The sequence below is a fragment of the Cervus elaphus genome, chromosome 22, assembly GCF_910594005.1.
Source record: "Cervus elaphus chromosome 22, mCerEla1.1, whole genome shotgun sequence".
NCBI lineage: Eukaryota > Metazoa > Chordata > Mammalia > Artiodactyla > Cervidae > Cervus > Cervus elaphus.
In genome coordinates, this window is record NC_057836.1 from 15,994,249 (window position 1) to 16,013,078 (window position 18,830).

The 18,830-nt window shown below is 60.3% G+C and overlaps 2 protein-coding genes across 10 annotated transcripts; one reads left to right on the plus strand and one right to left on the minus strand.

The window, feature by feature from the left end:
• Positions 1-1,042: 1,042 nt before the first annotated feature.
• Positions 1,043-5,367, plus strand: GAPDH (glyceraldehyde-3-phosphate dehydrogenase). 2 transcript variants are annotated; one of them, XM_043881239.1, is made up of 12 exons: positions 1,043-1,119; positions 1,422-1,462; positions 3,246-3,345; positions 3,429-3,535; positions 3,652-3,742; positions 3,846-3,961; positions 4,054-4,135; positions 4,305-4,456; positions 4,543-4,621; positions 4,720-4,803; positions 4,894-4,991; positions 5,093-5,367. In XM_043881239.1, the coding sequence occupies exons 2-12, from the start codon at positions 1,440-1,442 to the stop codon at positions 5,160-5,162; spliced, it is 1,002 nt and encodes a 333-aa protein (XP_043737174.1). In that variant the 5' UTR covers positions 1,043-1,119; positions 1,422-1,439; the 3' UTR covers positions 5,163-5,367. The 2 variants fall into 2 exon arrangements, with proteins under 2 accessions (XP_043737174.1, XP_043737175.1); XM_043881240.1 differs by lacking the exons at positions 1,043-1,119; positions 1,422-1,462 and adding an exon at positions 3,092-3,110.
• Positions 5,368-5,989: 622 nt separating this feature from the next.
• Positions 5,990-18,491, minus strand: IFFO1 (intermediate filament family orphan 1). Of its 8 annotated transcripts, none has more exons than XM_043881230.1 (10): positions 17,681-18,491; positions 13,566-13,626; positions 13,377-13,472; positions 12,374-12,514; positions 12,145-12,153; positions 11,051-11,205; positions 10,834-10,954; positions 10,455-10,550; positions 7,485-7,615; positions 5,990-7,073 (listed from the first exon to the last, which is right to left on the minus strand). In XM_043881230.1, exons 1-10 carry the CDS (start codon positions 18,451-18,453, stop codon positions 6,965-6,967), a joined length of 1,692 nt encoding a protein of 563 aa, XP_043737165.1. In that variant the 5' UTR covers positions 18,454-18,491; the 3' UTR covers positions 5,990-6,964. The 8 variants fall into 8 exon arrangements, with proteins under 8 accessions (XP_043737165.1, XP_043737168.1, XP_043737167.1 ...); XM_043881233.1 differs by having other exon boundaries at positions 10,455-10,547; positions 12,145-12,150; positions 17,681-18,471; XM_043881232.1 differs by having other exon boundaries at positions 12,145-12,150; positions 17,681-18,471.
• Between the last annotated feature and the right edge of the window lie 339 nt (positions 18,492-18,830).

Below are 18,830 nucleotides of genomic sequence, written 5' to 3' on the forward strand. Positions count from 1 at the left end.
TGGACGCAGGCACGGGAAGGGGAGGCCCTGACTCCAGGGCTGGCCTGCACGTCCCGGGATGGGGAGGGACTTCCGCCCTCACGTCCAGCTCTCAGCCCGGGGGCTGGACCGAGCTGGACGGGGTGAAAGGGGCATTGTCTCCCAGCCCAGGCCGCACAGCCCTCGGGAGCGCCTTTGTGGGAGGCCTCTGGCCTCTACCCGCCCAGCCCCCAACAGAGATGCTGTCCCGCCCCTGGGGCCCCCGCCCGAGCCTGGGGGAGAGCAGCTGGAGCCCACACGGCCCGGTTTCTCAGGTCTCCTGCGGCCCGCACTGCAGGACACTGTGACCTTCAGTGCAGAAACCTCCCCGCCTCAGGCGTCCTCCGGAACCTCCTTCCGCTCCAGGCCCCCACAGCCCAGTGCCCAAATCGGCCCCCCGGCCCAGAGAGGCCCGAGGCCAAGTTATGGGGGTGGGGAAAGTGGGGGAGCGGGGAAGCAGCGGGCTGGAAGCCCCTCCCGTGCTTTTCCTTTGCACGGCGTGTGTCACTACCGAAGAGCCTCGAGAAGTTCCTCAGCCTTCCGGCTTCTCAGCCTTTGAAAGCAGGGGAAGCGGGGGCGGGAAGGGGGGAGCCTGCAGCCGCGAGCTGTTCCTGCCTCCGGCTCCAATTCCCCATCCAGCCGACTCCCCAGGTCCTCCCGTTATATCCTTGCGGCAGCTTTAACGTCCCTGGCTCCCGGGTGTCCTCATTTCTCACCAGGGCCTCCGGTCCCGAGTTTACTAGTCTCCCGCAGTGCTCCCCCCTCCCCACCAGTCACCATCATCGGTCCCCCTCCTCCTTCGGGCCTGTCTCAGTCCCCTCCCCCACGCCGTCCTCAGCCCACACGCGCGGTGCGTGCACATTTCAAGAACCTGGCGGACCCAAAAAAAAAAAAAAAAGCGGGGGGCCGACTACTCGCGAGTTTACGGGCGCACGTAGCTCAGGCCTCCGCATCCCGGGGGCTGGGACTGGGCGAGGCGGGCCCTCGTCGCCACGCCCCCTCCCCGCCCCCACCTCCCTTATAAATTCGGGCTGCAGCCTCCTCCTGCGCTCTCTGCTCCTGCCCGTTCGACAGATAGCCGTAACTTTCGTGCTGTGCCAGGTAAAAGCCAGGTCGAGAGGAGCCACAAAGGGCCGGGGGATAGGCCCACCCAAAAGGGACGAGGGGGCGTTAGCGCGCCGGGTGTGCGACTGCGGGGGCTGGGGTGGACAGATCGCGCCCAGCCGGGCCCCACTCATTGCAGGGGCTGGGAAGGACGTGCGGAAGCGCAGGTCGGGGATGGAGGCCTGGGGGGAGGGGAGGGGCTGGTGGGGGGAGGGGAGGGGCTGGTGGGGGGAGGTGGTCAGCGCGGGATTCCATCCTCTTGGCCCTGCGCTCTAATGCTCACCTTCCTCTGCCCACAGCCGCATCTCTGAGACAAGATGGTGAAGGTCGGAGTGAACGGGTGAGTTACGGGCAGAGGTGGAGTGGGGTGGGGCAAGGCAGTCTTGCGGTCCTCACCGCATTGCGTCGGTAGGTCTCGCGCTAGTGGGACTCTGCAAGCGCAGGGGGATCCTGGATGGGGTGGTCGTACCCACCGCCCCCGCAAGGAGAACTCAAGGTCAGCGCTCAGACCTGGAGGAGACCCTCGAAGGCCTCGTGTGCCCCCCATCTCCAGCTCTTGCGCCTCCTGTAACTCCGCCCCTGCGGAACGTTCCACCACCTTGCGGCAGATACACAGGAGATTCCAATTCTTGCCTGGGCCGCATCCCCTAATCCCGCAGCTGAGGCTCTTTTCTTTCCTTTCGCGCCCTGCGGGGTCACGTGCCGGGGAGGAACCCGACACCCCCCCGCCCCAGCCCGTGCCCCCAGCAGGCGCGGCCCCGGGGATGCAGGAGGCACAGCTGCGCACAGAACCAGCTGGGAGGGGTCATCTGCGGTAACCGAGCCGCCATGTTGCAACTTGCTAGGAAGGAAATGAATGAACTGCCCGTTAGGAAACCTTCCTTAGCCCTGCCGTCTTTTCGCCTTTCTTGCCCATGACTAACGCTCCTACCCGTGCCTCGTGGGATGGAGCCATGTTTAGCCCGTAGGCCAGGTGAGGCCAGGCTTTCCTGTTCGTGCAACTAGACCTCAACTCTGACCCTAGTAAGCGCAGACCATCACTTAAACCGCCAGCCAAATTCCGCGGACCCCCCTCCACCCCCAGGGATGAGAGGATGCTTTTCCTAGATGGTTCTCTTATGGATTCAAAACGTGGGCTCGTGGGAGTGATCTTGTAGTTTGGGGGTGTTTCTCCTTTCCTTTTCCGGAGAGGTGTGGTGGCCCTGGCTGGGTGCCATGCTTGGGGGAGCTGAGTCATGGGTACTTAGAAATTTTCCACCACAAAATGGCTCCCAGAGCAGCAGCCCCTGTGGTCAGGCCGGCTCTCCTCGAAGCTCCTTTCCCCCATCTTTGCCTGGAGCTGACCCCACCCTAAAGGCCAGGCTGTAAAGGTCACCAGGAGGATTAAGTGTCTGTGAGCCCCGGGAATCCTGCCCTTCTCCCCATCCCATCTTCCAGAAACCAGATCCCCGCTCCACCCAAGCTGGGGTTAAATATAGCTGCCTGACCTTTCTGCAGCTGGGGGCCTGGGCTCTTGCTCTCTGACCCCCAACCTTTTTCCCCTACTCCCTAATATCTGTTGGGTCCCAGTCCTGATTTTTGGAAAAGAGCTTGGAAGGACAGGTGCTGAGCAAGTCAGAACCCCAGGATGAGGGGTTGAGAAACCAGTCTTCTCTCTCTCCCCTTTTGTGGGGGAGAGGGTAGGTTTCCCCATCCAGTTCATGCTGACGTCTGCTCTTGCCCTTTGAGCCTGGTGATGCTGAGTGGACTAGTGTTTGCAGTTCAGAGGGTGTAGCCCAAAGCTGGGCCAGACAGGAGCCAGCATTTGCAGAGTAGGTGTAATGAATGCCACGTGCCTGCCACGTGCCCGGCCTGTAGGTGGCAGCAGCTGCGCACCACCCCATCAACTCAACAGACTGCTGCTGACTACAGGGGTGGGCAAGCCTTTGTGCCTGATTACCTGTGAGCCTTCACTCTGTGGGCTGGCAGGCTTGCTCAAGAAAAATAAAGTGAGTTCTCGCGAGACTTTGTGGGGGTAGCAGCGTGTCCTCTTCTCTGAAAGAGGGTGAGTGGGCCAGGGGCTGCTTCTGTGCCAAGGAGGAGTTCCCTCCCCCTCACCCCTTCTCGTCTCTTGTCCTCCTCAGATTTGGCCGCATCGGGCGCCTGGTCACCAGGGCTGCTTTTAATTCTGGCAAAGTGGACATCGTCGCCATCAATGACCCCTTCATTGACCTTCACTACATGGTGAGTGCTGCCCCTCAGCGGGTGGGGTCAGAGCCTGGCTGGGGTGCGGCCCCTTGATGCCCTGCTCCTTCGTGCCCCCCCAGGTCTACATGTTCCAGTATGATTCCACCCACGGCAAGTTCCACGGCACAGTCAAGGCGGAGAACGGGAAGCTCGTCATCAATGGAAAGGCCATCACCATCTTCCAGGAGTAAGTGTGGGAGACGGAATAGGAAGAACTTGGCCTTGGAGGAGGCACTGGGATGGGGTGCTCACCTGGGGTCTGTGGTGCCCTGTCCCTGAGCTTTGTCCTGTCTTCTCTCACAGGCGAGATCCCGCCAACATCAAGTGGGGTGATGCTGGTGCTGAGTACGTGGTGGAGTCCACTGGGGTCTTCACTACCATGGAGAAGGCTGGGGTAAGCAGCAAGGGGCTGGAGAGGAGGGTATAACAGGAGGATGGGGGGGAGCAGACTTAGGAAAGCGAGAGCCCGGGTGCGATTACTTGCTTCTTGGCTGCAGGCTCACTTGAAGGGTGGCGCCAAGAGGGTCATCATCTCTGCGCCTTCTGCTGATGCCCCCATGTTTGTGATGGGCGTGAACCACGAGAAGTATAACAACACCCTCAAGATTGTCAGGTGAGCGCAGCAGAGAAGAGGTGGGGAAGCGGGCCGATGGTGCCTCCTGGTGCCCAGTGGACGTGCCCCTGACTTGCCTGCTTCTTTTCCAGCAATGCCTCCTGCACCACCAACTGCTTGGCCCCCCTGGCCAAGGTCATTCATGATCACTTCGGCATCGTGGAGGGACTCATGGTAGGAGTGGTGGGGAACTTGAATATGCCCAGTTCTCAGGAAGGACAGGACCCTTTTGCCTCCCACAGAGCAGATCTGTGTCCCTTAGTTCTTCCCCAGGGGAGGAGGTGGGGCAGGGGTGGCCTGGCGAGCACCAGGCGCAGCCTTCACTCCCCTCCTTGTTCCGCAGACCACCGTCCATGCCATCACTGCCACCCAGAAGACCGTGGATGGCCCCTCCGGGAAGCTGTGGCGTGATGGCCGAGGGGCTGCCCAGAACATCATCCCTGCTTCTACTGGCGCTGCCAAGGCCGTGGGCAAGGTCATCCCTGAGCTCAACGGGTGAGACCCTTGGCTGTTTTCTGCCATGTGGACCCGGGGAGCCGGGAGGAGCAGTGCAGACTGACCCTGCTTCCTTGTGTCCACAGGAAGCTCACTGGCATGGCCTTCCGTGTGCCTACCCCCAACGTGTCCGTTGTGGATCTGACCTGCCGCCTGGAGAAACCTGTACGTTCGGGTTGGAGCAGCTTCAGTGGCCTGCAGGGCCAGTGGGCGGGAGTTGCAAGATTGGAACTCCTGTGACCATCCATATTTTACCTTGTCAGGCCAAGTATGATGAGATCAAGAAGGTGGTGAAGCAGGCGTCAGAGGGCCCTCTGAAGGGCATTCTAGGCTACACTGAGGACCAGGTATGATCAGGATCAGGTCAGGGGACTGGTGTGTCTGCATAGCCCCCGTGAGCCAGGCGGGGTTCCACATGTGGCCCTCTCCTCCCCCAGGTTGTCTCCTGCGACTTCAACAGCGACACTCACTCTTCTACCTTCGATGCTGGAGCTGGTATTGCCCTCAATGACCACTTTGTCAAGCTCATTTCCTGGTATGTAGGGGTGGGGGCGGGATGCTGCTTCAGCATGTGATCTGAGTCTGGTGCCCCCTGGTGGCTGGCTCGGTAAACAGCTCTTCACTCTCTCCTTGCAGGTACGACAATGAATTCGGCTACAGCAACAGGGTGGTGGACCTCATGGTCCACATGGCCTCCAAGGAGTAAGGTCCCGGAAGCCCCAGCCCCAGCAGGAGCACGAGAGGAAGAGAGAGTTCCTCAGCTGCTGGGGAGTCCTTGCCCCACCTCGATCCTCCACCACACGGAGAATCTCCCGACCTCCACAGTTTCCATCCCCAAGGCCCTTAGGAAGGGGAGGGGCTTAGGGAGCCCTGCCTTGTCGTGTACCATCAATAAAAGTACCTTAGACCCAGCCTGCTGTTTCTTGTCTTGCTGAGAGGGAGGCTGGGCTGGGGTCAAGTTGAACTAGTGGAGCACCCAAGTTGCCAAAAACCCCGCCCTGGTCTAGCGGACACGCCTCAGGTCCTGGGTTCCTCCCTGAGGCCTTTGGGTGCTCTGAACCCAGGAATGGCCTGGCAGTGTGTATCCAGAAGCCATTCTGTCTGCAGTCCCGCCCCCCCCGGGGGTGATACTGGCACAGGAAGTCAGGTTGGGCAGAGTCCACCTGGCTTCCAGCCAGTTAGCTGACCTCTGCAACAGTGTGGAGCATGGCCAGCCTGGGAGAACCAGGTCCCAGCTCTGCCTCAGTGTCTGTGCCCTGGTGACCACCTGCAGGTGCCCAGCTCCCAGGGTGTGCAGAGGGGGAGGGCTGGGATGGCTTTACTTCTGGCTCTTTCTGTGGACGCATGTGGTCTTACTGGGAAGCAGCACAGACTTGGTGCTGATAACCTGGGCTGAGGCACCATTACTTTGGAGTTCCAATCTCTGCATCTGCCTTGCACCTGCGTGTTGGGAAATGATGGGAACTAGCACACACTGCAGAGAGGACTGTGTAGCCACCACCAAAAAGTGCTGGAAACAGTGACAAAGACAGGTTCAATAAATACTCGCCAATTTCATTAGTATTAGATTCCACTCAAACAGCTCTGCCCAGTCTGCCTCAGGCAGTGATGCAGAGGGACACCTTGTTGTCGCCCCAGTTCTCCAAGCTTTTCTGAGTCTGGGACGTCTTCTTATTCAGCCTTTTGGGTTTCCATGTGTGAGACACGGAGGACACCTGCAGCTGATGCTTGAAGAAACCGAGACCCTGAGCACACGTGTGCACGCACACATCCATGCACGTCCACCCGCTCCCACACACGCAGTTTCAACTTTTCTGCCACCAGGTGGTGACGGAGACAAACAGGAGCTTCTGTCTCTTTCTCTCCACAACACTGCACCCAGTCAGCCCAAAAGCTGCCTTGCCCAGATGCACTAAGGTCCTTATAAGGTGTGGCACTTCCCACAAGGGAAGGGGAAGAGCCACATCACTGCTGTTGATGGGCAGCCAGCCGTGAGCACTTGGACAACAGGGGGAAAGGCGCACCCTGCCCAGTCCCACTCAGTCTTGCCTGTGATACGGAGGACCTCCTCCTTTGCTGCACAAGCCACGGAAGGTCTGGCCTCCTCCCCTTCATACCTGTGCCTGGGCCAGTTAGCACCAGTATGGAATCAAGACGGCCAGCTGGCCCCAGGCCACAGGGAAGGAAGGAAGGACAATCACACTGCTTCCTCGGTGGAGAGGGTGAGGGGCCACGAGCGCTCTGGCAGCATTAGAGGTGGGAAAGCAGCAGACAGCCGCGTGGAGGCAGGAGGGCCGGCTCTGCGGGGAGTGGCCCGAGAAAGGCAACCAAGCCTCACTCCAGATGCCCCGGAGCCCTGGAGGGGCCGAGGACCGAGGGAGGAAGCCAGGGAGCAGCACCCAGTCCCCGGGGCCAGGCTGGTGCCACAGGACACGGGCTTCCCTTCTGTGAGCCCCCGGCCCTCTGCTGCGGCGGGTCCCAGTGGGCGGGCTGAGCACGAGGAGGTCCCTATCTCATGGCGCCTTCGGAGGAGATATCACGATCGGAGTCCTCAGCCTCGCTTGGCGGCGGTGGCGGCAGGTCGCTAAGCGGGACCGCAGTGAAAGCAGGAGACTTTCTAGAAAAAAACACCGGTTGTAACCTCGGGGCAGGGCAGGCAGGAGTCCCGACAGGGCTGGCACCCCTGCCCATCCCAGCCTGATGATGCCCGGGCGGGCAGGAGAGTAATGTCTCAGGCAGAGGAGGACCACAGGGTGAGGGAGCATGGAAGGGGGGGGACACCACTTCAACCTGGGGCCCCCAAGAGGCTCTGCAGCCCCAGTTTCCGGTCTACGGAGCAGTTTTGTGACTGTCGGGTCTTCAGCTGCCCTTCTAAGCAGGGGAACCGCCAGAGGCAGTGCGTGGGGAGGTTTCAACCAGGCAGCCACAATGGGCTCCCGTGTCCCCCATCTGCTGAGGGTGGGTCTCAGGGCCCATTCTCGAGGGGCGCCAGGCACTGCCCCGCCCCCTGCGCCCGGGGGGCCCTCACCGGTCCCCGGACTGGGTGATGAGCCGGCGGCAGGTCTCCATCTGCACGTCCAGGCCCCGCTTCATGCTGCACATCTCCATGTATTCGTGCAGGTGGCGGTTCATGTCGTTCTTGGCCGTGGCCAGCTCCAGCTGCGGGGAGCGGGCCGTCAGGTCAGCAGCTGCCCTGCCCGCGCTCCCAGGAGGCCAACCCGCCACGCCGTGAAGGAGGTGAAGGGCTCAGATTCAAAACTAAACCAGCTCGAGGCGGAAGGCACTCGATATGCCAACGTTCCTTCCATGTTCCCCGGGGAAGCTCACCCACAAAAGGCTTTTGCTAAGGAGTCTGGTGCAGGCGGCCCGAGTTCTCTGAAGAGACTCGTGGCAAGAGCAGTGAGGAGGGGGCAGAGGCTCTAGAGAGGCGGGATGTTCCTGAGGCGCTCGGCCTCCTCCTGGGGTTCCCCACGGGGCCTCTTCTGGCCCATACAGCACTGTCCCCCCCAGACAGGCCCCGCTCCAAGCTGGGGCCTACCCATCCCTGCGTGTACCCTCAAGTTGAGCCGTTACTCAACTTCGAGAAGCGTCTACAAGACTGCCGGCACACGGGCCGGTTGGGCCCCGTGGAAAGGGGCTCCGCTCTCACCACCGATTTCCTCTCATTACTTCGCTCACATGGAAACCCTTTTCAGAGACGACTGAAAGGACTGCCTGCCTCGCTGAATGTCTGACTGGCTACGAGCTGCGGCCCGAGTCAAGGACTGTTACGTGAAGACCGGGCTCAGAGTCAAGGAAACACAGTCTCCTTCCCAGAGCCTGACTCTGCCCGCAGGCTCTGTGGTGGAGCTGAGAGGCAGGCATGGAGGCTGTGAAAAATCTGGGACACAGACACTCTTGCTGCCTCCCTTTGTTCTGGGGACAAAGAACAGGGGCCAGAAGAGGGTGGGGGCAGAATAAAACTGCCCAGGGTGATGTGCTTGACTACCCGAGAGCAAGGAGAAAGGGCAAGAAGCCACCCGTGAATGATCTGAACTGGGCCGCAAGGATGGGAACTCAGACAGAAAAGGAAACAGTCACAGGGCCAGACAAATAGATGGTCAGGACAGTGACATGGGGCGAGATGGTGGCCTGGGTGGGTCAGAAGCCCCAGTGAGCACAACTTGGACCACGGCCCTGGTTCCAAAGCTGGGGTCCCAGGTGGCACCCCCGGCAGCAGTCCAGGAAGCAAGTAGGGTGCCGCCAGTGCTTGTCCAGACTGGCTGCCTCCTTCACCCCAACCCCGGCCCCTCGGGAGAGCTGGTGTTAGAGGGGAGAGCTGGGGGCTGCGCTCGGGAGCCCAGCACTCGGTGGGGCAGCGGGAAAAAATGAACCCAACACGTCCCAGCAGAACACGAGGCTAGGACGGCCCCCGGCCTCTACATTTATAGCAGGGCTGTGGGAAGGAGACGACCCCAAAGGCCACACTGAAAAGCCCGCACACGTGCGGTGGGGCAGGGCGGAGGGGTGAGGCTGGGAGCAGATCGAGAGCGGAGACCTGGGCCTGGGTCTCTCTCACCATCCAGTCATGGAAGTGGTCCCTGCCTCCATCCCAGGGCCCCTGCAGACCCAAGGTCACTGAGATAAAGGACCTCTGGAGCCCCGGGTGGACGGCCAGGAGCAACACCATAAAAAAATGCCAGCAACAGCCTCCCGACCCCTCAGGACCTCCTAGGTGCATTGAGGAGGGGGAGAGCAGGATGCGTGTCGATGTGTGTCGAGGAGTGGAGGCCCCCTCCCAGCTCTTTGGCTGGAGGTACATATCCAGCTGTACCTTTTCTTTTTTTTCCTTTTTCTTGGCTGTGCAGCACGTGGGATCTTAGTTCCCTGACCACGGATCGAACCTATGCCCCCTGCAGAGGAAGCATGGAGTCTTAACCACATGACCACCAGAGAGGTCCCCCCAGCTGTGCCTTTAAAACTGAGTGTCAGTCTGCCTGGGAGTAAACAGTGGGAGGTTTTGCTTAAAGGAGCAGGGCAGCTGCTGTGTGCTGGGAGAATGAGGATACAGGAGGAAGATAATTCCTCAGCGGCCACTGTCGCAGTGAGGGAGGGCAGTGGGCCTGGAGAGAGGCAGAAAGTTCTAGAAGCCAAAGCCTCGTCTCCAGGTCAGAGTGCATGGGAAGGACCCCCTCAGGCTGAGGCTGTGGGGGTCACAGGAAATACGTGGCGCCTTGGCTGAAGCACCCTCATCCCAGGTGTCACAAATCCTTCCTGTCGGCCCCTCCAGGGCCTAGAGTTTACATTAAAGCACCGGCTCCACTCGCCAGCTCGGGAAAGTTCCTCCAGGAGAGGGAATGAGCATGGAGACTCCTCAAAGGCTGAGCTGAGGCTGCAGCAAAGGTCAAGTCCAGCCGTGATCACAGCGGCTGCGACAGAGCTGACTGCCAGACAGATGCTCCACACTCTACCTGCGCTGTAGTTCACCTGACCTTCAATCGACCCTGAGGGAGGTACTGTTAAGACCCCCACTTTACAAACAAAGAAGCAGGCTCCGGACTTCCCTGCTGCTCCGGTGTTGAAGAATCTGCCTTGCAATGCAGGGGACTCGGGTTTGATCCCTGGTCAGGGAACTCAGGTCCCAGGTGCTGCAGAGCAGCTAAGCCCACACACCGCAACTGGAGGGTCCATGGGTCGCAATGAAAGATCCCACGTGCTGCAACTAAGGCCTGACATGGGTGAAGAAATAGATGTTAAAAAAAGAAAAAAAAGCAGGCTCAGAGAGAAGAGGCCTGTTAAAAGTCAGAGTGGCAGTAAGTCACAGAGCTGAGATTGGAACCTACATCTGTCTGCCTCGCTCCCCTCCCCAGCCTGGGTTCTTCCGGACCCACCAGAGGGGCCCCAGTGGGGAGATCGCCCTTCTCCTGCCAGGAGCAGATGGGAAGCCCTGGTGTCCTGCAGTACCATTCACAACCCCTCGGGGGAACCGGGAAACCCTGGCTTCAGCTCATGGCCTTACCTCAATCTGGTCAATGGTTTCCTGATATTCTTTCTCCCGGGTTTTGAAGAGGGACTCGGTATCTTTAATCACCTTCTCCAAACTGTCTTCCGGCTGCTGGAGTGGAAAGGGAAGGTGGGGGAAGCAGAGGGGAGGGATGGATGGGACAGGACGAGCCACAGGGCAAGGCCAGGGAAGAAGAGAGAGAGAGAGAATGAGGTTAAAGGAAGCTGGAGAGACTGATGACAAGGACTGGGGACAAGGACTGAGGACGAGGGGGAAGCAGGTGACGGATGGCGGCCACAGAGGGAAGACAGAGCTGGAGGGGGCCGGCGGGTGGGAAGATGGGCCTGGCGCCTGGGGAGGAGGAGCCGGGGCCCAAGGCCGGGAGGTTGGTTACCTCTCCCGGGGCCTCTGCGGCGGCCAAGGCATAGCCCGAGAAATCCTCCCAGAGCAGCAGGGTCTCCTCCGTCTCCTCCCAAGTCAGGCTGTCACAGTCGTCCTCAAAATCATACTCCCTCCTAGAGACAGGGAGCCCGGGCGTCAGGGTGGCCGGCGGGGCGGGGGCTGCGGGGGCTCCGGCCTCAGGCAGGCGCAGGGCGGCCGGGCGGACTCACAGCTGGTTCAGCATGCGCTGCATCTCCTCGTTGATGCTGAGGGCCGTGCTCTCCTCCTCGTCCCCGTCGGGGCGGCGCGGCCCGTCACTCTCCGCCAGGGAGGTGTCCTCCTCCGCGGCCTTGCGCTCCCGCTTCCGCCCCCCCATGGACGGGACCTTAATGGGAGACAAGTGCAGAGACTACAGAGACGAGGCCGGGTGCGTGAGGAGAAGGGCGGGGGGCGCCGGCCGGGAGCGAGGGAAGCGGGGACCAGCGGGAAGGGCGGGCGGACAGAGAGAAGACACAGTTACGAGAACAGAAACACCAGCATCACCGAGACAGGCAGACAGACGCGGGTGGGGCCGGGGCTGCAGACGAGGAGGAGACAGAAGGCAGAGAAAACCGAGCAGTAAGATCGGGGAATGGCTGGCCGGGCCCAGAGTGAGACGTGCGTAATGGCCCCCAGGAGTTCTTTTCTAAAAAAAGTCTTCTAGTGAGATGACTGAACTGAGAGGGAAGTTTCAGGCCGCAAGGAGGAAGGGGGCATGAAGTTGATAAAGCAGAACCTGAGTCACATCCAGATCTGGAAGCCAGAGGGGAAAGGGAGGGAGAGAGATGGAGCCAGAGTGAAAGAAGGTGGGGGGTGGGGAGGGGGAGACATGGAGCCAGAGAATGAGAGAAGGGGGGAGAGAGGGAGGGGAGAGGGGAGGAGGGGGAGGGGGGGGGGGGGGAGGGGGAGGGGAGGGGAGGGGAAGGGAGAGAGGGAGGGAGGAGGGAGAGAGATGGAGCCAGAGAATAAGAGGGGGGGAGAGAGGGAGGGGGAAGGAGATGAGGGGGAGGGAGGGGGGGAGGAAGGGGGAGGGGAGGAGGGGAAGAGGGGATGGGAGGGAGGGGGCGGGGGAGAGGAGGGGGAGAGATGGAGCCAGAGAATGAGAGAAGGGGGGGAGAGGGAGGGGGGAGCAGAGAACAGGGAGAGGAAGGGGAGGGAGGGGGCAGGGGAGAGGAGGGGGAGAGAGAAGTGGGGAGAGCAGGAGGATGGAGGGGGCGCTGCACTGAGAGCCCGGAGGGTCAGGAGGCCCGGGGAGCTGAGAAGCTTGTGTGAGAGCAAAACTAACCAGCTTCTTCTGTGGAGGAAGCAAGAAAAGATGAAAAGCGGAGAGGAGAGGAGGCAGACAGGAGAGAGGGGAGGGGGAGAAGGCGTTAGAGACAGCTCCGGACCCTCCAGAGGCTGTCCCTCGCCCCCCAGCCTCGACCCCAGGGCCCGGCTCCAGCCTCCCCTGTGGGGCTCGGGCGCCAGCGAGGCGGGACCACCGGGGGCCTGGGTGAGGCGCCCGCAACCCTCACCTGGAACATCTTGATCATGTCCTCGCAGTTACGCTGCTGAGCCAAGTCGCAGAGCTTGGCAGTGATGTCGATGCGGCGGCAGATGTCCATGTCCACCTTCATGGCCTTCTCCTGGATCTTCGTGTCCAGCTCAGTGAGGTTCTGTGTGGGGAGCGCAGGGAGCGGTGAAGGGGGCCGACCTCATCATGAGCAGTGTCCCCTCATCATCCCAGTCACACGGCTCCTGCTGGCAGAAGGCACCCCTTGACCTGGGTACCTCACAGCGGTCTGCCCAGGACGACTGGCTCCTTGGCCAGACGGCACCCCGGAGGATGTGGGCCAGTGCCTGGTGCATATGCAGGGGGCTCCTCCTGGAACTCAGACTCCCAGAGAGAGAGAGAAACTAGTCCTTGGTGGCTCAAACGGTAAAGAATCCGCCTGCAATGCGGGAGACCTGGGTTTGATCCCTGGGTTGGGAAGATCCCCTGGAGAAGGAAATGGCAACCCACTCCAGTATTCTGGCCTGGAGAATTCCCATGGACAGAGGAGCCTGGCGGGCGACAGTCCATGGGGTCATTAAGAGTCAGACACAACTGAGCGACTAAGCACACAGCCAGAGCTCTGAGCGTTGGAGAATCATAAGGACAATGTTAGCTGACACTCGGCCGCTGCTGTCCTGACTCTACAAACACTGTGACCTTGGAACCATCCTGCAAAGCACTTGCTTTCAATCCTATCCCGTCCCACAGACCCAGCGACAAGGCAGAGCAGGTCAGGATGTCACCAGGGCCACACTGCGAGCAAAGAAGCCCAAGTCCCCCTGGAGGCCAACGGGATTTTCCTTCCTCTTCTCTTGAGTTAGGGGGCAGGCAAGGGGGGGAAAATAGAAGCATAAAGTGGGACGCCGGGTGGTGAACGGGCGAAACTAGAAAGGCCTGCTCCTGGGCCTCAGGCAGCCTTGGGGCTGAGTCCAGGCTGGTGCGGGGGTGGCACGAGAGGCAAGGGATGACCCGGCCATACTCACGTTGCTCATGAGCCCCTTGAAGACCACCAGCTCGGCCTTCAGCTGTTCCACCTTCATGGCCAGCTCCTCCTGGCAGGCGTCAGCCTCCTGGGCTTCCTACGGTCAGGAGAAACCAACCGAGGTGAGCGGCAGGCAGGCAGCGAGCAGCGGGCCAGGGACGGTGGGGAGGGCGGGCGGGGCGGCCCTCACCTCCTGGAGCTCGCTCACGCGCTCCTGCAGCTGCAGCCGCACCGCGTACTCCTCTTCCCACCTGCAGACAGTGAAGGGGGAGCACCTGGGTGCGGGGCCCTCTCCCCTCCGCCCCCCACCTCCCACCTATCTGGCTCAGGCCAGGCCCTGGGTCGGCTTCCCCCACAGGAGGGACATGTGGCTCCAGGCTCCTGGCCAGCGCCCAGCGCCCAGCTGCCTTCCCGGAACCTTTGGCCTCACACCCAACTGTGGCTGCGCTGTGCCCTCGCAGGGCCCGTCCCGCTCAAGCCCCCGGCCCGACCGGCTATCCCGCCGGCCTCGACCCCTCCTCCTGCCCGCACCACCCAGCCCAGTCTCCCACCTTCGGTCCACAGATCCGGGCTCCCGCTCTCCTGCCTGCACCAGAACAGAGCTGCCCTGCCTCCCGTGGGACCATTAACCCTGTAAAAGCAGCTGCGGGACACACAGGGCATCAATGGCGTTGGCCAAGAGCCTGGTGGGAGGCGCTCGAAGTCCACCCCCACGAGCTCTGGAGACTGCCCACCCGGAGGCCCTCGGTGGGCTGCACAGAGGTGCCCGGGCACAAGCTGGGATCACTAGGCGCCCACACCCAGGGGAAGAGGGAAACTGGAGCATAGAAAAGTCCCCCGTTAGAGTGGTGGATGAGAACCACCTCCAGAGCTGCAGAAGGCAGAGCCTAAGACCAGGAGTAGGCTAAAAAACACTCCTGGCCGAGGCAGGGCCCTTGCCCAGAGCTGGGAGCAAGCCAGCACATTCCCCTCCGCATCATGGAGGCAGAAGGGCAGTGGCGGGGCAACACCCCTGCTTAGGGTTGATGTTGGCTGCACCAGCAGACTCCTCGGACCCCACTGACATAACAGCCCAGCACTTCTTCCCCATCCTGGAAGGACTTCTTCCAGACTGAAAAAGGAGAGGAAGTGCACTGGGAGACAAGCTTCAACGCCCAGAAAGGTGGTTAGGAAGTGGCCTAACACATACCGAGGACACACACTCAGGCCTGGGGTCTGGTCCTCTCCTCCCTGCCTCCATCTCTTTACCCCGGGCTCCTCCTCCAGGCCCATCTCTCCTTGCTCTCCTGTTCCTCACTCACATCCGCACTGCAGTATTCCTAATAATAACTCCTCGACATCACCGCGGCTGCCCCTCCCGGGTGGCTGGGTGGGGAGGAGGCAGGCAGCCTGGCCTCCACCCGCCAGCTCACAGCAGGCCCGCTCCCGCCTTCCTGGCTCCAGGCCCAGCCTTCCCCGGCGGCCCCCCAGTCCTCCTCCCCCTGCGCTCTGGCATTCCCATTCAGACAGCTAGGGCCAGCTAAGGGCCCCAGCAGCATCAGGTTATGTATTTTCTTAGATAAGACCTGCAGCTTTTCTGGGCCTTGGTTTCTCCATCTACAACGTGAGGGCATGGGATGTGGTACCCTGAGGACCCTGGGGTCCTTGTGTCCCTGGAGGAAGCAAGCAAGACTGACCAGGGGACAGTAACCCTGGAGGATATGCACCAGGAAGGGCAGGACTGTGAACTCAACTGTTTCAGGGAGAAACTCAAGGAAGTTAGGTAAGGATGAAGATTAATAAAATCTTACAGGGTTTAAAAAAAAAAATCTGAAAATAAACCATCTGGAACCTCACTAGAATTCTATTCATACTCCAGCCAGACTTTCCCATGAGTGGGTTTATTTTGACCTCTATTCAAAACCGGCCTCACCCCATTATACAGAGTGAAGTAAGCCAGAAAGATAAAGAACATTACAGCATACTAACACATATATATGGAATTTAGAAAGATGGTAACGACAACCCTATATGCAAAACAGAAAAAGAGACACAGAAGTACAGAACAGACTTTTGAACTCTGTGGGAGAAGGCGAGGGTGGGATGTTTCGAAAGAACAGCATGTATATTATCTATGGTGAAACAGATCACCAGCCCAGGTGGGATGCCTGAGACAAGTGCTCGGGCCTGGTGCACTGGGAAGACCCAGAGGAATCGGGTGGAGAGGGAGGTGGGAGGGGGGATCGGGATGGGGAATACGTGTAAATCTATGACTGATTCATATCAATGTATGACAAAACCCAGTGAAAAAATAAATAAATAAAACAAAACAAAACCGGGCTCACTTATAAGGTTCTCTAAGCATGGGTAGAATTTGAGCAATTTCCACGTATTCTACATTGAGTGAACACCTTTCTTCCTAATACACAGCATCCTTGAGTGAAATGAGGAAGCACTGTAGTTGGCCAAGGGCGATGTTGGAAAAACTGAGATGGGGAAAAAGAGACCCACCCAAGGTCACTCTTGGCAGGAAAGCTGAACATAGAACTTAGGAGGCCTCAGCTCTTTTTCAGTTTAGTGCTCAGACTATGCCCATGTTTTCCAGGCTACAGACTGGAGTCAGAGCTGCTGTAGAGAGACAGAACGAGGGCAAGGGGATCTGGGGTGGAAGAAGGAGTGACTGCTGGTGTCACGTACCAGCCAAGCCTGGCCGTGGGGCCCTCTGCACAGCAGAGTGCTGCAGAGCCATGAGCTCATCAGTCCCGGAGGGATAACTCTTTGCTGCCCTGGACAGCTGAACCAAGGACGGATACGCTGTCAGTGAAAAAAAACAAAACGCCCCAACAACAGCAGTTGTTCCTGTGGTTATGGATGTATTCCAGAACTGTCCGTGTTCCACTGCTGACTGTGTCAATTAACTGCTGCAGGGGCAGGGGGTGGGGCAGGGGCAGAATGGTCTGGGTGGATCTAAACGATGGTTTGGGGATAGCTGAGCGTCCCAAGGACACTTAAATCACAGACTGCCACTAAAGAATCCAGCCAGCTTTCTGAGGGCAGAACTCAACCTCAGAAAGTCCGCTGGTCTGTGGTCTGCTAGACTCTGGCGGGTTACAGATCCCTGAAGGTCGCCGCCAGACCCAGCAGTCATTCCCCAGAACATTCAGCCAGTCCCCACGAGACATAAATCTCCGCTTTACCAGGCTGGAAGGGTAATTCCCAGAGCTGTCCACAAGGGGTCAGAGTAGCTCATTAAGAGGTTAAACCTGAAGGCAGAGCCTCCCCCTGAGCCCTCATCTCCTTGGTCTTCAGTCATGGCACCTTGGGCACAGGGTCTACAAAGTGCTGGCTGTACTCAAGCTTCTGTCCTCACAGGCTGGTTATCAGGGGGTCCCCCGGATGCAGCCAGCACTCCTGCATCGCATCCCCTCCTCGGGCCCCTTGGGTTACCCTGCAGGGTTTCCTGCCGGGAGCCAGTGCTTCATTCTCGGGGCAACAGGGCTTGCCCCAGCTGTGCTGTGAGGCAGTCCATCATGGGTGTGTCCGTGTTTCCAGCTTCCTCCTACTCAGGTCCTTGCTACCCTCGTCACACCTCCTCCTGCACTTTCAGATCCCCTCAGCTTTCACTCGCCCTGGGTCGACAACAGGCCTTTCACCTTTCCCTAGGGAATTCCCTCTTCCCCACACCCCCTTTTTTGATCAACTCTCAGAAATGCCTTGAGGGCCCCAGAGCCTCTCAACGGCAGTGGAACTAGAGCAGGCACGGGCTGCTACTATGGACACTGTTTTGGAAACCCTGGGCAGTGTCAGGATCACCTCCTCCAAGGTTCAGCCCAACCCGCAAACCACCCCCCACCCCACCACCACTTGTCATGGCACTTAGATTCCCAAATTAAAGGTTCATCCTTTGCCCCTAACTTCTGATCAGTATTTGGAGCTTATATCACACAGTCACTCTGAGGGCTGAGGCTGGCAGGGGGATATAAGTGGTAGCCCAGATGCGACTTCTCAGAACAATGTCCCTTTTACACATCATAAAACCCCACAGTTAACACAGCGGTGCAAACGCTGCTGCCTAGATGAAAAACAAGGGTTCCCGGCAGGATTCTGCTCCTAGACTCCTCCTCCTTGTCACGAGCCTGACTTCTGCATTCTCTGTGGATTCCAGTCTCATCTGCGGACTTCCTAGCTCCTCCTTAAACAGCAGGAACTTTACTCATACTTACTCCTCCCTTATTCTCGGGCCCCAGAGGCTCTGTGCTCCTGGACAGGTAACCCCGGCTGAGTGCGGCCTGAGCTGAGCCCCGTCCCCACCTTCCCGGTCCCTACCTCCGCTTGTACTCATCCCGCTCGCGCTTCACTTTGGCCAGCACGTTGTAGAGCGCGCGGATCTCGGGCGTGATGGTGTCGATCTGGACGCCCACCCCGTCGGGGTGCACCCACGACAGGCCAGGCCCTTGCACCAGAGTGGGCTCCAGTCCCGGCCCGAGCCGGCGGGCGTGAGAGAAGGACCAGATGGTGCCGGGCATGAAGCGGGCCGACGAGGAGTAGGCGGTGGAGGCGGAGGTGGAGGGCGCCGGCTGGCAGGCCGCGGACGGCGTGAGGGGGCCGGCCGGCGAGCGCGCGGGCGACCCCAGGACCCGCGCCGACGGGGTGCAAACGGCGGCCGGCCGGGAGCCTAGGGGCAGCCCCAGGGGTCGGACGGGGCTGACGAAGCCGGTCTGCACGGCCTGGTCGCGGCGAGGCAGGCCCCGCCGGCCCTGCTTACCCTCCTCCAGCGCCTGCTGCAGCTGCTTCTCCAGCAGTCGGTTGCGGCGCTCCAGCTCGTGCACCTTGGCCAGGAAGCAGCGGAAGCGGAGGTTGAGGGTCTTGAGCACGTTGATGTTGGAGCCCAGGTCATTGCGGAGCGCCATGGCGGCGGGGGGAGCCGGGCCCGGCCCCGGCGGTGAGTAGGGAGCCGGGCCAGCCGGGGCGAGCGGCGCCGGGGGCACGTCCCCGCCGGCGGCCAAGTGGTCGCCTCCCAAGGGGTCCCCGAGCGGCCCGGCCAGGCCCTGCTGCTCCTGCTGGAGGAGGAAGAGGTTGGGGCCGAATAACGGATTCATGGCTGCGCCTTCTGCTGGGAGACAGAAACCCGTGCAGGAGCAGGGATGTTGGGCGAGGGAGAAGAGCCAATGAGACGCCAGGGGGACACGGGACAGCCAATCAGACGGCTCGGCGGGAGGGGCAGAGGTCATGGGGGCGGGGAAGGGCAGGGGGTAAGCCAATGAAAGGCTCGCTCAAAGGCTGGCACCTGGACAGACCTTTCAGGGTCTGAGGCTGAGCCCTGAGCCTAGCGGACCCCAGCCCGTACCCGGAATCCAGACAGCTGCTCAATGACTGAAACCCAGGTCCTCCAGTACTGCGTGGTTCTGGTGGCACGAAATCTATCTACATTCCTATTGCCCTCCTCCCTCCTGCGTCCAAACACCCAGCTCTGACT